At 40.4% G+C, this 18,042-nt stretch overlaps 1 protein-coding gene across 1 annotated transcript; it reads right to left on the bottom strand.

The window, feature by feature from the left end:
* Positions 1 to 15,304: 15,304 nt before the first annotated feature.
* LOC107592279 (uncharacterized) lies at positions 15,305 to 17,423 on the bottom strand. The gene is made up of 2 exons (XM_016281711.1): positions 17,197 to 17,423; positions 15,305 to 17,004 (listed from the first exon to the last, which is right to left on the bottom strand). The coding sequence occupies exon 2, from the start codon at positions 16,984 to 16,986 to the stop codon at positions 15,355 to 15,357; it is 1,632 nt and encodes a 543-aa protein (XP_016137197.1). The 5' UTR covers positions 16,987 to 17,004; positions 17,197 to 17,423; the 3' UTR covers positions 15,305 to 15,354.
* Between the last annotated feature and the right edge of the window lie 619 nt (positions 17,424 to 18,042).

The raw sequence follows: 18,042 nt of genomic DNA, 5'->3' as shown, positions 1-18,042 counted from the left end.
TTAATCATTCTCGGGGATAAATAAAGCAAATCTCTCCCGTGAACTGCCAAAATACAGACAACACATCACATGTCCCACCAGAGACAGTAATATATTGGATCACTGTTACACCACAATAAAGAATGCATATCAGCAGCTTTGGGGCTCTCTGACCACTGTTTGGTTAATCTTATACCAACCTACAGGCAGAAACTGAAGGCAGCTAAACCTGTTTTAAGGACTGTAAAAAGATGGACTAATGAAGCAGAGCAGGATTTAAAAGCTTGTTTTGACCTCACTGATTGGAGTGTTTTTGAAGCTTCTGCCACCGATCTGGATGAGCTCACAGAGACTGTAACATCTTATATCAGTTTCTGTGAAGACATGTGCATTCCTACCAGGACTCATTTAACCTACAACAATGACAAACCATGGTTCACTGCAAAACTCAGACATCTCCCCCCATCTTCACACTGATCTTCAACAGATCACTGGAGCTGTGCGAAGTCCCTTCATGCTTCAAACGCTCCACCATCATCCCCATCCCAAAGAAATCCAAAATTACAGGACTTAATGACTACAGGCCTGTAGCTCTAACATCTGTGGCCATGAAGTCTTTTGAAAAACTGGTGCTGGCCCACCAGAAGGAGATCACTGGACCCTTGCTGGATCCCTCTTCAGTTTGCCTACATAGCAAACAGGTCTCTGGACGATGCAGTAAACATGGGACTGCATTATGTTCTGCAACATCTAGACAGACCAGGGACTTATGTGAGGATCCTGTTCGTGGACTTCAGCTCGGCCTTTAACACCATCATCCCAAACCTCCTCCTGCCCAAACTAATTCAGCTCTCGGTGCCCCGGTCTGTCAGTGGATCAACAGCTTCCTGACAGACAGGCAGCAGCTAGTGAGGCTGGGAAAATACACATCCAGCACCCGTACGATCAGCACTGGAGCTCCTCAGGGTTGTGTTCTCTCCCCACTGCTCTTCTCCCTGTACACCAACGACTGCACCTCTAAAGACCCCTCTGTCAAGCTCCTGAAGTTTGCAGATGACACCACACTCATCGGCCTCATTCAGGACGGTGACGAGTCTGCTTACAGTCAGGAGGTTAAAGAGCTGGCTGTCTGGTGCAGTCTCAACAACCTGGAGCTCAACACGCTCAAAACTGTGGAGATGACCGTGGACTTAAGGAGAAACCCCCCTGCACTCCCCCCCACTCACCATCATGGACAGCACTGTGACTGCAGTGGAGTCATTCAGGTTCCTGGGCACTACAATCTCTCAGGACCTGAAGTGGGACACTCACATAGACTCCATTGTTAAAAAGGCCCAGCAGAGGTTGTACTTCCTTCGCCAGCTGAGGAAGTTCAGCCTGTCACTGGAGTTGCTGAATCAGTTCTTCTCCACCATCATTGAATCTGTCCTCTGCACTTCTATAACTGTCTGGTTCAGCTCAGCTACCAAATCTGACCTCAGAAGACTACAGAGGGTAGTCCGCACTGCTGAGCGAATCAATGGTACAACCCTCACTTCTCTACAAGAACTGTACTCATCCAGAGTGAGCAAAAGGGCTGGCAAAATCACTCTGGACCCCTCACATCCAGCACACTCCCTCTTTGAACTGTTGCCATCTGGTCGACGCTACAGAGCTCTGAGCATCAGAACGGCCAGACACAGTAACAGTTTCTTCCCTCAGGCAATCCATCTCATGAACACTTGACAATAACTGTGGAACACATACTATTTATTCACTCATACACTTATTTATCTAACACACATACTCAGTCTACATTTCACTTTGCACATTATATACCTGTACATATATCTGTCTATTGTTATATACCTGTACATACAATTGTCAATTTGTATATTTTTATTCCTTATGTACTTGTTCTATTTTTATTTCTTTTAATTATCTGTGTTTTTTTGTTCTGTCACTGTCATTCTGTTGCACTGTGGAAGCTTCTGTCACGAAAACAAATTCCTCGTATGTGTAAACATACCTGGCAATAAAGCTCATTCTGATTCTGATTCTGAACTAACAATCTATACAGGTGCAAAATGCATTTGCTTACACATATTTGAGAATCAAGATATTTCATGATATATTTAACACGTTTGGGAATATTTCGAATAAAAAGGAAAAAAATAAATAAAACATAAGCCTATATCAGTTATGCAGTGCTATCGTGGTTTCTGTGTGTCATGACAAGCATGACGAGCCCACCACCCCCACCCCCCACTCGTTCCCCCTCAAAATGAGTGCATTACGCCCCTGGCTCCACCCCAGTAGTTTGAAAAGTGCCCGTTTCTCCAGTACCTGATCGGCACCTTTGTCTTTTTTTTTTTTTTTGTAGTTCTTTGTATTTTTGGTGGAAAATAAATGTAGCAAAGTTGAAAACTTTATTTTTATTAAACTCAAGTAAAAGTAAAAGTACCACAATTTAATTATACTCAAGAAAGTAGAAAAAAATTTACTCACTTTTACTTTACTGTAACAAAACTCTTTGTAAATAATTACTTTCCACCTCTGCATCCGGATGTGTAATAGCTCGCCTCAGCTGCTATGCCATTGTATCATATTGTTTCATTTGATCGCATTGTCCTATTGTTGTATATAGATCCTGCACTTTTAAATTAATATTGTTCCAATACCTTTTGATGTAATGTGTGAATAACACCAAGGATTGCTATCTAATTTCGTTGTACTCTGTGCAATGACAATAAAGAAATCTTCTTCTTCTACTACTCTTTTATGAATGCTAAGGATTCAGACATACTTATTCTTCACCTACTGGTTTTTGCCTACTATATAGTAGGGAAGTATGCGGTTTCGGACGCAGCCTGTTTATATGAAAACCTTGTGTGTTTTTGACAGCACAATCAAACTCTAAAGATAACTTAGTCCAGTAATTAGGTGCTGTTTGACAGGCTCTTTAGTGTGTACGCGCTTCAAGTGTAACGTTATGTGCTCAGAAAAAGCCAGAACAGAACGTAAATGAAATGTTTAACTGCCAAGGCTTTAAACCACATGCATGTACTTTTGTGATTGCGACGTGCAGTCAAAGTTTGATGTGATTGTATACAGGGTTGTACAGTATATTGCGATGGAGGCACCAGAACTGCAACTGATAGCATGTGCGCTGTAGCATGACACTATAGGCCTATTTCTTCAAAAGCAGATCGTAGAGACATTTTAATCGTCCATGATCAAAAATTGTCATATCGCACACCCCTAGTTTAAACTTATGTTTCATCTCACTATTTCTCTCGTTAAACACTGGCCTTCCCGATGCTGAAATGAATTTAGAACAGTGGATGAGTTTTTCATCATGTGAAAAACATTTTGTCCAGCATATTAAAGGTTATGTTGATGTTATGGAAACTTCATGGAAATTCAGTCAAAACCAGTTCAACTAGATAACAATCAAGCTACAAAAAAACGGCTTGGGTTACCGTATACACAATGCTATCATTCTTTGAATTAAGTGAACAAATATTAAGTGAATAATATTAAGTGAATAAATATGTTTAAACATGTACATGTATGCTGTTGCAAAACCACCAACTCAAAGCAAGACTCACAGACCACAAACTTGACCTCTGCACTAGATGCCTTGCATCACGTAATGCCAGGTCACGACAGTAAATGGATTGTTGGTGTTCAACGAGAGTTGAGTAAATATTGACCTGAGCCAATATTACATTTAGTGACACTGGTCTAGATTGAATCTAGATAAATGAAAATGACAAAACCCATTGATTCATTTTTTACAGTGATACGTACTGGTGTGTGTGTGTTTAGAAAACAGCCTTTTGGTAAGCTTACCAACTTTCTTTATCTGCTAAAATTTTCTCAGCTTTTGTCATGTGACCATTTTGTTTAGGGTGTGCCCTAAATCAGTGGTTCTCAAACCTGTCCTGGAGTACCCCCCGCCCTGCACATTTTGTATGTCTCCCTCATCTATCACACCTGATTCAACTCATCAGCTCGTTAGTGGAGACTGCAAGACCTGAAGTGGGTGTGTCAAATATAGGGAGACATACAAAATGTGCAGTGCTGGGGGTACTTCATGGAGAGGTTTGAGAACCACTGCCCTAAATAAAAAAATAAAAATAAAATGATGTGCCGTTGGTAGTTGAAAGGTACTGCCCTTTTATACCCATAAAGGTCCTTTTTTTTCTGAGAGTGTTCCTCAAACAGTCAGATCAAGGGTGTGCCAGAGTTCAAATAATTACTTGTTACTTCTCATATTTTAAACCTGGTTTTTAGTTTCATGTGTAACTGGTTTTGTCCTTTGTTTCTTCTATTCTTTTTTTCTTATTATTATTATTTTGGCACATTTTTTCTGTCTATTATGCCTAAACTTTTTTTCTTCCCATTGATGATATTTTAGCTGAGGTTGGTTTCACTGTCATAAGCCAGGGGTATTCCAGAAAGCAGGTTAGGTACCTTACCCAGGTATGTTTAAGGGTAAGTAAGAGGATAAACTCAGCTTTCAGTTCCAAAAATGGAGATAACTTTCAAGGTATGTAAGTAGCCATAGCAACTTATTCTCTGAACATAACCTGCTCTGGAGTAGGTTATGTTTCAGGGTTAGTGTACTTCAGTGCTATCAGCGCATGTGTGACCTATTGATGAGACTCCAGTGGGCGTGGCAGATTGCACACAATATTATATATGATTACAATATAGTTATCAAATATACAATATATATTATATACAGTATATAAATATAGTTATCAAATATACTGTATATAATATATATTGTATATTTGATAATCACATATAATTAATATATATATATAACTATTATATATGACAATAAAATAAAAAATAATAACATATTAGAATAATATAATATTACCTTTTATATTGCTTAGATAATAGTGCTTTATAATTAACATATCATACAACTATATATACTGTATATACCGATCAGACATAACATTATGACCACTGACAGGTGAAATGAATAACACTGATTATCTCTTCATCACAGCACCTGTTAGTGGGTAGGATATATTAGTCAGCAAGTGAACATTTTGTCCTCAAAGTTGAAGCAGGAAAAATGGGCAAGCATAAGGATTTGAACGAGTTTGACAAGGGCCAAATTGTGATGGCTAGACGACTGGGTCAGAGCATCTCCAAAAGTGCAGCTCTTGTGGGGTGTTCCCGGTCTGCAGTGCTCAGTATCTATCAAAAATGGTCCAAGGAAGGAATAGTGGTGAACCGGCGACAGGTCATGGGCGTCCAAGGATCATTGATGCACATGGGGAGCGACGGCTGGTCCATGTGGTCCGATCCAACAGACGAGCTACTGTAGCTCAAATTGCTTAAGAAGTTAATGCTGGTTCTGATGGAAAGGTGTCAGAATACACAGTACATCGCAGTTTGTTGTGTATGGGGCTGCATAGCCGCAGACCATTCAGGGTGCCCATGCTGACCCCTGTCCACCGACGAAAGTGCTGACTGGCACGTGAGCATCAGAACTGAACCACGGACCAATGGAAGAAGGTGGCCTGGTCTGATGACGGTCATGTTTTCTTTTACATCACATGGATGGCCGGGTGCGTGTGCGTCGCTTACCTGGGTAACACATGGCACCAGGATGCACTATGGGAAGAAGGCAAGCTGGCGGAGGCAGTGTGATGTTCTGCTGGGGCCTGCCATCCATGTGGATGTTACTTTGACACGTACCACCTACCTAAGCATAGTTGCAGACCACCCTCTACACCCTTTCATGGAAACAGCATTCCCTGGTGGCTGTGGCCTCTTTCAGCAGGATAATGTGTCCTGCCACAAAGCAAAAAAAGGTTCAGGAATGGTTCGAGGAGCACAATAACGAGTTTGAGGTGTTGACTTGGCCTCCAAATTCCCCAGATCTCAATCCAATCGAGCATCTGTGGGATGTGCTGAACAAACAAGTCCGATCCATGGGGGTCCCACCTTACAACTTGAAGGACTTAAAGGATCTGCTGCTAACATCTTGGTGCCAGATACCTCAGCACACCTTCAGTGGTCTAGTGGAGTTTATGCCTTAACAGGTCAGGGCTGTTTTGGCAGCAAAAGAAGGGCCAACACAATATTAGGAAGGTGGTCATAATGTTATGCCTGATTGTGTGTATGTATACATGTGTGTGTGTATATATATATATATACAGTGGGGCAAAAAAGTATTTAGTCAGCCACCAATTGTGCAAGTTCTCCCACTTAAAAAGATGAGAGAGGCCTGTAATTTTCATCATAGGTATACCTCAACTATGAGAGACAAAATGAGGGGGAAAAAATCCAGAAAATCACATTGTAGGATTTTTAAAGAATTTATTTGCAAATTATGGTGGAAAATAAGTATTTGGTCAATAACAAAATTTCATCTCAATACTTTGTTATATACCCTTTGTTGGCAATGACAGAGGTCAAACATTTTCTGTAAGTCTTCACAAGGTTTTCACACACTGTTGCTGGTAATTTGGACCATTCCTCCATGCAGATCTCCTCTAGAGCAGAAATGTTTTGGGGCTGTCGCTGGGGGAAGACATACAAGACCACTGATAATCTCCCTCGATCTGGGGCTCCATGCAAGATCTCACCCCGTGGGGTCAAAATTATCACAAGAACTGTGAGCAAAAATCCCAGAACCACACGGGGGGACCTAGTGAATGACCTGCAGAGAGCTGGGACCAAAGTAACAAAGGCTACCATCAGTAACACACTGTGCCGCCAGGGACTCAAATCCTGCAGTGCCAGATGTGTCCCCCTGCTTAAGCCAGTACATGTCCAGGCCCGTCTGAAGTTTGCTAGAGAGCATTTGGATGATCCAGAAGAGGATTGGGAGAATGTCATATGGTCAGATGAAACCAAAATATAACTTTTTGGTAAAAACTCAACTTGTCGTGTTTGGAGGAGAAAGAATGCTGAGTTGCATCCAAAGAACACCATACCTACTGTGAAGCATGGGGGTGGAAACATCATGCTTTGGGGCTGTTTTTCTGCAAAGGTACCAGGACGAGTGATCCGTGTAAACGAAAGAATGAATGGGGCCATGTATCGTGAGATTTTGAGTGTAAACCTCCTTCCATCAGCAAGGGCATTGAAGATGAAACGTGGCTGGGTCTTTGAGCATGACAATGATCCCAAACACACTGCCCGGGCAACGAAGGAGTGGCTTCGTAAGAAGGATTTCAAGGTCCTGGAGTGGCCTAGCCAGTCTCCAGATCTCAACCCCATAGAAAATCTTTGGAGGGAGTTGAAAATCCGTGTTGCCCAGCGACAGCCCCAAAACATTACTGCTCTAGAGGAGATCTGCATGGAGGAATGGGCCAAAATACCAGCAACAGTGTGTGAAAACAGTGTGTGAAAACCTTGTGAAGACTTAAATGAAATTTAATGTTGTGAAGACAGAAAACGTTTGACCTCTGTCATTGCCAACAAAGGGTATATAACAAAGTATTGAGATGAAATTTTGTTATTGACAAAATACTTATTTTCCACCATTGTATTAGAGACTGTACGAATACGTTGGTTGCTGTTACGGTACTAAATCACCTTAGAGTGTCAGTTACTACAAGGGATGTCCAGTGACCCAGAGAGTAATGAAACAGACAGTTGTCTCTCAGTTTTATCGATTTACTCTGTTAGATGCTGAGTATCAAGAAATCCACTCCATATACTCACATACTCATGATTTAAGGAGATCACATACGTGCAAATAAAATGTCCAAATAAGGAGCATAGGCCTATGCAAATAATAACTGAAACAAATATTTACAACAGATTTAGATCTCAAGGATACACAATCTTGCAATTATGCAGGGAGAAACAATGAGTACAACAGTCCTGGTTGAATATGACCAGTTAAAATAACACTCACGGTCTTCAATGACGCACATTCAAAATCCTCGTGAGGCAAACTTCAGCGAGAGATTATTAACGGGAACGCACATCAGCCGTCGATCAAGATCACCAATATTCTCCCTACAGTTCACAACGTGAAATCGCTGCAGGTTGACATCTTATTTCGGATTAATTCACGACTTTCATTTGCGGCAGCGGGACCTTCTCCTCCCTCCGTCACGACTGAACTTCAGTCATCTCACTTCCCATACTCTCGCGCAGTCTCTGAATAAACCACGCCTACTCAATGAAATTAAATGACCAATCTGGCCGCTGTACAGCCCTTTTAATATAACACAAACTGAACATGGGATTTTTTACAACCATAATTTGCAAATAAATTCTTTAAAAATCCTACAATGTGATTTTCTGGATTTTTTCCCCTCATTTTGTCTCTCATAGTTGAGGTATACCTATGATGAAAATTACAGGCCTCTCTCATCTTTTTAAGTGGGAGAACTTGCACAATTGGTGGCTGACTAAATACTTTTTTCCCCCACTGTATATATATATAGTTGTATGATGTTAATTATAAACCACTATTATAAGCAATATATAAAATAATATCATATTATTCTAATATGTTTTTTTAAATTATTATTATTTTATTGTCATATATATTAATTATAAAACACTATTATAACAAGGTAATGTTTTTTCTAATATATTTATTATATTTTATTGTCATCTCACACATCGTGGATCTGCATTTTCTATAATGTATTTATATAATAAAAATACATATGTGACATTTCTTATTATATAATTAGCATCAAACAAACAATATAATTCTTATTCTCAGTGATTAAAAGATTAAACGAAAAAAAAAGAAAAGAAAAATGATTGCACAACCATCAATTAGGTGGCGATATGCACTCTGCAAATGACCATTGAACAAAAGAAGAAGAAAGAAGAAGTATGGCGCACTTTTTCTTAGCGTCCGTTTCCATGGTGACTCGTCGACTCGTCGCTCTGTTGAGAATGTCTTGTGTGTTAACCGTGAACATAATCTGAGTTGACTGAACTTACTCCCGGACGAGTTTTTGAACCAGCATACCTCAAGTAAGCAAGGTTTGGGTTAATGAGAGTTCAGGGTATATGTGATGGTAAGTTAACCTTGCTTTCTGGAATACACCCCAGGTTACTTTCAAGTCAATTCACACATTTTTATTATATATTCTTTTTTATTTTGTTTACTACATCCAGTGAGTTCAAGATCTAAAAGGAGTATTCATGAGTTTCACTATTTACATGTTCAAATAGGCTACACAACAGTAAATGGGAGTTCTAATAATTATGTCCTTATAAGTCAGTTGAAAGCTTTTGGGGTTATTATATTGTTCTCATCAGTTTGGCTTTGGAAGTGTTGAAAAAAGTTTGCATCGAGTTTCATTTGTTATACTCTAATACAGGGCCCCACCCTAATGTGTCTATTTGACTCAGAAATGTCTCTCTCACCATGGCAACAGACTCCTCCTTGCTTGATCTAAAGCTCTCTTGCTTTACTCCTCTCGCTTACGCGTCAGTCTTTAACTTCATATCAGTGTGGACACAATTATTCCAGGAACATGGCACTCCGTCAGAATTTTCTCATCATTCTTGTGTTCTTTGGGATGGTATTGAGTGGGTATGTAATTACTCTTCAGCAATATTAGATAGTTTGCCTTGGTGTTTGGTTTGTGAATTGATGTGACAATAATGCAGCATTAATGAAAACTCTTAAATGTCTAGAAGCAGTTGAGTCATTTTCTCAGAAGTTGGTAACATTGCCACTGCTTGACATGGGGCCAGGAGGAGTACATAAAGTATTTAGCATATTTATGTGTATATTGTTTTTATTTCATAGAGAACAAATTAATAAATGCATATATCACAGAAATGCAAACATGGTGCCCTTAATAATGCAAATCCAAAATGTCTGATCAACACAAAAGCATTATTATTACTATTATTAGTTTTGTACACATATTCCTAAATTGTTATATTTAATTTATGTATAGAATTTTAAATACTGAATGATCAGTTTAAATATTTATGCATTTTAAAGGACATGATTAAAAGGAGAGTTTACACTTTATAAAAAAGTGAATTAATAAATCATTAACAAACATTATATAATGCTTTATGGATCATTAATTAATATATATTAAAATAATTAGAAATGTGAGATAATGTGCTTGTTGATGTTTGCTAATAAACGTATTAAACTTTAGATAATGTTCAAACAAATCATTATTTAAAATGCTTACAAATGTGATTAAACTTTCAATTCCATATGATCAAGCACTTATTGAAAATCTACAAATGATTTTAACAGATGTTATAAAATGATTAAAAGCTTGTGTTAATGCACAACACTTTTGCTTCTATTGAGGTGTGATATGGGTAAGTTTATGGACAGGTTTGGTGGTATGGGTAGGTTTAAAAGGTTACTCCACCCCAAAATGAAAATTTTGTCATTAATTGCTTACCCCTATGTCATTCCAAACCCGTAAAAGCTTTGTTCGTCTTCGGAACACAATTTAAGATATTTTGGATGAAAACCGGGAGGCTTGTGACTGTCCCATTGACTGCCTAGTAAATTACACTGTCAAGGTCCAGAAAAGTATGAAAGACATCGTCAGAATAGTCCATCTGCCATCAGTGGTTTAACCGTAACGTTATGAAGTGATGAGAATACTTTTTGTACGCGAAGAAAACAAAAATAACGACTTTATTAAACAATTTGTCTCCTCTGTGTCTCTCCGCATCAACGTAGCGCCATTTTGGAGAATAACCACTGAACGCAAGCAGCATACACTATTCTGTCAGTCGCGACACAAGAATACGTTTTCCTATGTGTATTTACGCTTTGATTTGAACTAAAACTGCACATCCGTGCAACGTGGCTGACACAGAAGAGCGTACGCTGCTTGCGTGCCATTCAGAATAACTGAACCACTGGCCAGCGCATAATCTAAAACACCTTCAGTCGGCATTCATTATAAAACACTCGTGCTTTTAAGCCAAATACACGCTGAAAATAATAATTTACTGCCATTTGGACGCGAGTCGCTATTCTCTTCACCATCACTGAAGAAATCGTCTGTGTTTTCTCTGCATTTGCGCTGTTTTGAACTTATTACTTAATGCATTCCCTTACTAGATCCTTGAATTTTCTGAATTTTACCGGTTTCAAATGACTCCTGGGTAGTGTGCTTTATAGTGTCATTTCTAATCACCCAGACACTGACGCTTTGACTCAGTACTGGCAACTTGTCAGAAGTGCCGGTACCCACGAAAAAGTGCTGGTAAGATAAAGACTAAAATATTGAAGTGCCGGTAATGCGTACCGGTGCCCACTTCAAGCACTGCCTCAAAAACATGCAGTGTACCACAGATGGTACAGTCAAACGCTAAAAGGTTATAACAACAGCTTTAAAAAACAAAAACTTTGTGAATGAATGCTGTTACATTAGTTCAGGTGTGTGCTTGTTTAGAAAACACGTTAGTGAGGCGAGATATGTCTTTAGGTAGACTCAGGTCTGGTTCTAGACATTTGGAGGCCCTAGGCAAAATTAATGTTGGAGGCCCCCCACCCCCCAATAAAAAGCAATTGAAACAAAGAATTCCAATCCTTTTTATTTATACAACATTTAATTTTAAATGTATATTTTTACTTATATGGTACCGGTCCAATGTTTGGACATATACAGAGTTCTGGCATGAAACTCTAAATGGCGCAGTCCGATAGGTCTAACTCAATCTGACCTAATGACATCATTATCAACTGGCACAGCTGATTGGTTCTTTTCTGTATCGGTAGCCAATGAACTCGCTGCTCAACATTCAAATATATGACTAGTGCTTGCCGTAGCAGTTGCAGCTTGCTTCAGAACAGCAAACTCATCATCTAAGATAAGTGAATGCTCTTCTAATCCATATCGCTGTGTGTATTGCGTGGTCTGCCTAATTGAGTTAAAAAATGAGCAACCATAATCAAGTTTATACTAGGTGTCATGTTAGCAGTTTGCATTGTATGCAGGAGTGGATATTAAGCATATTAGCAGCATCATTTAGCATCTGTGTTTATACAGCTGGAGCAAAACGCAGTTTAGAGCATATGTAATTGCTCTGAGGACACGCCGATAGTAACGGACATGAAACAGGTTAAATGAAATAAGCATTCTTGTGTATGCATTTCAACGGGGGTTCGCCATATACATCGGAGATTATCCTAGTGTTCACTTCGTTATTTCTAAGGTCGATGTTTCACTGTGATGAGTGTGTGGTTGATTTTCAGCTGCACGCGCTTATCGCAGTCATATCAATGACAGCGTTGCGGGAGACGCTGAAGATCACTATCTACGGCTGTAACAGTTTTGCTGCGTTCACACCATATCATAATTACCGTAATCTCTACAGCTCTGGAATTAGTCAAGTAGTTCACCTGTTTCGAGTCTTCGGGTTTTTCGAGTCGTTCATTCATCACGTGACAGCCCCATAAGTTTAACCTATGCAGTCTGAGCCGGAAAGAGAATTGATTAGTTCATCTCTCGAGTCTTCGGGTTTTTCCGAGTCGTTTTTCTCTTTCCATGGCTCTGACTAATTCCAGTACAGAACCTATAGGATGTTGTGCATGCGTGACTGAATGAATCACTCCCCGAGACGACTCGTTCTTCCCGAGTCACATTAAAGATTCATTCAAAATGAACGAATCGTTCAAGAAGACCCAACACTAGTGAAATGCATTATGGGTAGTGTAGTTCGGAGAAATTTGCTCGTGTGACGTGTGCTCTCGCTGTGCTGTGTAATTCAGAAAACGGAGAAAGAACATTTATATTTTGCTTTTATTTCAGTTCATTCAGGTAAGTCCACCCAGGGGCTTTTGTGCACTGTAACTTCGACAAATTTTATCTGCACGAGAGAGTAAAATGGCATGCATCGGCTAACTTTGTCCATCTCATCATTGCACAAACATGAATTAACAAGCTGTTACGCTGCCGCTGGGACTGATGAAGTGGAGAAAGTAACAGCAGTTATCAAATGACTAAATTATGATATTTGCTCAGGTGGGTGCTGGGGTCTTATCTATCGGATTGCAACGTATATCCATTTTGTTAAAGGGGTCATATGATGTTGCTAAAAAGAACATTATTTTATGTATTTGGTGTAGGGATGCACCGATACCACTTTTTCCAGTACTCGCCCGATACCGATACTTTTATTTTTGGTACTTGCCGATACCGATATTTTTATTGCATTTGTACATTTTTTAAATATTGGGTACAGAAACCAAAAGGGTATGTATAATGTTAGTTGGTTAACTTCATTTATCAAATAGATACAGTCAAACCAAAATTTATTCAGACACCTTCAACATTTCTCACATTATCACAGTTTATTTGCTATAGTTTAGAAGATGGTAAAATATGACAAGAACTCAGAGTTAAACTGTGTCAGAACAAATTCATCTTGATAATGCTAGATAATTTTGATAGAAAGGTATGTAATAGATTACAATCAACCAAAATAATTCAGACAGCTGTTAGTATGACAGTATTTACACAACTATGAATACTTTGTCAGGCAACCCTTAGCCTCAATGACAGCCTGTAGTCTCCTGGGCATGCTGTCATCCAGCTTCATGAAAACCTCAACTTCATTTTTTTTCCCAGACTCGGTCTGAATAATTTTTGGACCCAAATTTGTATCAGTTTTACTGGTAGTCCACTGTATGAAGAATTTTTGGGTATGATTTGTCACAGTTTACTTTATTTTGCTATCCTCACTTACATAAATGAACTATAGTGTCCTGCACCCACTAGTAAAACAATATCAAAAATTATATCTGGTCTCTGAATAATTTTTGGTTTCACTGTATATCCTTCGGTTATTTTCACACTTAATTATGCCCATTAAAATGTATTTTACAAGTTTTTGTTACTTTCACTTTTTTTGCTCTATGGTACACAGTCCCGGCGCCAGAACATTTTAACGGGGGGGGGGGGCACATAGCGTAAGTGTCAGTGGGCGTTTGGTATCGATATAATTTAATTTAGCCTATAAAAAAAGTTATTAGTATTACTAATCATCGTCACTATTCGCAAAGAAGAAAAATTTATTATGATTTTGCACTGGCCCGATGCACATCAGAACTGCTTCAAACTTTACGCAAACATTTAAAGTCACGATTAAAATAAGATGACGTTATAAACAAATTACGCATTCTATAATAAATAAAATAACACCAACCTGCTAGAACAGCTCTGCGGCGCTTACTCTCGTTGAACCTTTTCAGTAGAGTATCTTTCCATTCATCCCGAAATTTTCTTGTCAAGTCTCTTTCAAATGCCAGTTGCACTAAATGGGCCTTTCGCTGATGTAGCATGCTCCTTCGTTTGTCCGTGAACACATTTTTCAGAGTAGAAAATGAGTTTTCGCATGTAGCTGTAGAAGCTCCAAATGTCAGCGCACATTTCATTGCAGCGAGTACACTAGGCATAGCTTCAAGCGTGGTATGATGCTCCTGGAGTATTTGTTTAAGTGTTAATTTCTCGCCACTAGAAATCGATCTAGCCAGTACTTTACGCAGGAATTGTCGGGCCACAACAAATTCTGAATGAATCACTTCCGAATTAGTTAAGTTCATCATATCTTGTACGAGTTGCGCATCCAAGAAAGTGCTGTCATACTGTGGATCAAAAGCTGAAAGAGCTTCAATTAACTTGCTATTTCTTTCTCCGAAACGCTCTGAGATTTCTGCAAGCACTGCGTCCAAAGTACTGTAGTATAATCGTCTGAGCTCTTCTTGATTTCCCAAATCACTTTGAGCCTGGCCAATGCTTTCCTCCAGCAGATATTCTTGAAGGCCTTTGTTGATGGTCCGCTTTCGTTTGGGAGGTCTTGGCATTTCAGTGTCGTCGGCCTTCTCCCACAGCTCTAAGAAGTCAGATTCACTGCGCAATTTCGTAAGACATTCTGAAGCACATGTAACTAATTTGACTGCACTTAGAAGGTCCATGTCCTCTGACTGCATCAGTTTGTTTCACCAACAACAGAAATGAGTTAAGGGTGTCTACTACAAAGTATATGTATGCAATGAATATAATATTAAACATTCAGCTGATAAAACAAAGCATGCTGAGTGGATTGGGCGCGCGGCGGCGCAGATGCGCGAGCTTGTCGAGTGAATATATCTTTCTCGCAGCCATCACTGGAAAGTTTGTAGTTCGGTCAGATATGTCAAAAACAAGTAAGTAAACAATGCACAAGTTACTTAACGGTAGGGAGAGAGCGAGAGAGAGGGAGAGAGACAGCGGGTGCACTTCTGTTGTGTGATCTTTGATGTTCCCTCCCTTAGCACTCATCATTTGGATGCAGAACAGTTTGAATTATCCAGTACAGAATTATCCATCCACCCCACAAAGACATAACCCACCTGGCTCACAGGTTGTCAGTCCGCTCAGATTCTCTTACGGCCTCTCTTATGTGTTAAATTATGTTGGTTATATTATCACTGTAATCAGGAATGTTAAAACAACAAGATACCCCCAGCATCTTACACACTCCGCCCCTTTCTGCCGTAAGCATATCAACTATCAAGCTATTGACCATTGCTAATACCGTCCATGCTAACCCATTAATCTTGTTAATCGTTACTGCTGTACCCACCCCTAAGAAAATGGACCAACCTATATTTGCTCCTGGTGTCGTCCACGGATCAGTTAGTGTGTACCCCGCATAATGATTTGGCAAAGCCCCAGGCAAAATCTTAATGTCTCGTCTCTCCCTCTTACCTACTTTGCGTGGTAAAGTCCCCACATTCATCAAAGCTGGATAACAGCAACCTGACCAGTCTTTTTTAGGCAAACGGTGATAAGCTCTGTCGCCACACACCCACACCGCGGCTGGTGAACTTTCGTTCGGTTTGTGGAATGAACATGTGAAGTTGATTTCTTTGTTGTTGATGATTGCTGTACAATTGCTCATTGTTCCGTCCTGTACGTTGATTTTGATCCTGCAGTCAGACCATCCGGTCTTTAACATTCTCGGTCTGTTGAAACAGACACAAACATCACCCTGGGCATATGTTACCCTCAAAGGTGGAATTGCTATATCAGTGTTGTTGTATTGCTGTATGTGGTCACAGTCGTCAGCAGGCTGTTTCGTTGGTGTCCTTCCTTCCTCCAGGTCCACAACAGTTTTTAGCACATCAGTCATTTGTTGAGGAATAAGACACTTAGTTTCGTTGGCTGTTGCTGCCGTCAGAGGGACAGTTTTCCAGGCATGAGACATTTGCAGACACATCCAGCAGCTCGTTTTGATCTTCAGTTCCTCTTTCTGCAGTATTGCCAGCGCGCAGGCTTTGTTCCCCTGGCATTTCATCATGGCTTTCTGTACTTCAGGATTTACCTGACCTTTGCTTGTGTCTCCATCCCCCATCCAGGCCAGTTCCTCTTCAGTAGCTTGTTCGACCTCAGGTGACACAGGTGACAAGAAAGGTGTCATCGTCGTTGCGGTCCATGGTCTGGCTGCCTTGACTACCATAATGTCTATTGTCTCATACCAGTCAGTCCCAGTCAAGTCCAGGGCACAGTAATATCTGCCTTGGTCAGCACGTGTTGCATGTTTCAATTCCACTCTCATCCTGTACCTGTTGTTACTCAGTTTGTCTTCAGCATGCACCCGAAATCTTTCATCGTATCCTGACTTGTAGTTATAAGCGTATGCTTTCACGTCGGTCCATTTACATGGACTTTCGCAGATGTAGAAAGGTGCGTACTCCTCAGTATGTCCATCGCACCCGAGACAGTTCTCCTGGAATGGGTTGCACTTGAAAGTCACACTTGATCCCTCCTCTATTGTGATGGTGTTTTCGTACAGTCCTCTCACCGACTCCACTTCCGTGAATGTGTCTCTTTTTTTACGTTGTCTGATGATGCTGCTTAACACTGTTTCAGTCCAGTTGGTGTGTTTTTCCACAGACCATACTTTCAAGCCCTCAATGAAGCACAAAATTATCAAACAAATAGTCACTGATATCAAAGTCAAAATTAATGTAGTCTTACAAAGTCCACACATTCCTGGCAGTCTGAATGGGTACCACGGTCTTGAACGATCCATCTTGTCTAGTGATTGCAGCTGAATATGATGCATTGTGTTAGATAATTTGGTCTTTAGCACACTCAGAGTCTTATCAGCTTTTGTTGATCCACAGTAACTGTCTTCCTTTCCCAGTTTCCTCCCCGCAGCTCGTATTTTGCTACGCTCATCACTGTTGCTAAAATATAGGGATCTGCTGCCAGTAAATCTGTAAGGTTTGTCAGTTCGTACCTCTTTGCAATGATCAATGTCTCTGGTTGTGGCTGCACAAATGGCTTTACTCTGCACACCGGCCTTATCACTCCTCCTGAGTGACCTTGCTCTTGCACTTGGTGTTTGGGCTCGATCTTGGGGCTTTTTTGTTGAACTTGTTATTGTTGTTGCTGAGGCTGCTCCTCCTGTTGCCCTTCCGATATGGGCGGAACTCTCCTGCAGTGGCTGGCGTGCCCCCACGTAGCTCTATCTCCGACCTTCACCGCCGTGTGTGTTATCAGCAAAACTTGGAATGGCCCTCGCCACCGTTTCGCCCTCCAGTCCTTCCTCCTCAGGTCACGAATTACCATGTAATCCCCCGGCCTGATCTTATGCTGAAACGTCTCAGCAACCTTCCTCTGGGCAGCTTTCACCTGCACAGAAATGTTGGATAACAGACAAGACATTTCTTTGCAGTAATTCAACATTTCATTTTCACACACATCCATTGATGTAAGCCTGCGTTTTCCCCCCTCTATTCCCATGAATGGTGGTCTACCAAAGAGAATTTCGAATGGGCTCAAATTTGTTTTGACTCTCTTTCTCATTCTCATATACATTAACACGGTTGGGAGTGCTTTCACCCATGAGAGTCCGGTTTCCTCACAACACTTTGCCAATTTGTTCTTTACTGTCTGATTTTCCCGTTCTATAGCGCCTCCGCTGGCGGCGTGATAGGCGCAATGTGTTCTCATATCAATTCCTAAGAACTGACCCACCTGTTTTATTGCCTCATTGACAAAATGTGTTCCATTGTCAGAACTGATTTTTCTTGGGATTCCCGATCTCGGAACAATCTCTGTTAGCAGAGCCTTTGCTACTGCT

The sequence above is a fragment of the Sinocyclocheilus grahami genome, unplaced genomic scaffold (assembly GCF_001515645.1).
Source record: "Sinocyclocheilus grahami isolate Dianchi unplaced genomic scaffold, SAMN03320097.WGS_v1.1 scaffold152.1, whole genome shotgun sequence".
Classification (NCBI taxonomy): Eukaryota; Metazoa; Chordata; class Actinopteri; order Cypriniformes; family Cyprinidae; genus Sinocyclocheilus; species Sinocyclocheilus grahami.
This window is presented reverse-complemented; position numbering and strand designations above follow the sequence as displayed.

Excerpts from the sequence above, each read along its gene's own strand:
- LOC107592279 (XM_016281711.1), bottom strand. The coding sequence starts at position 16,986 with ATGGATCGTTCAAGACCGTGGTACCCATTCAGACTGCCAGGAATGTGT.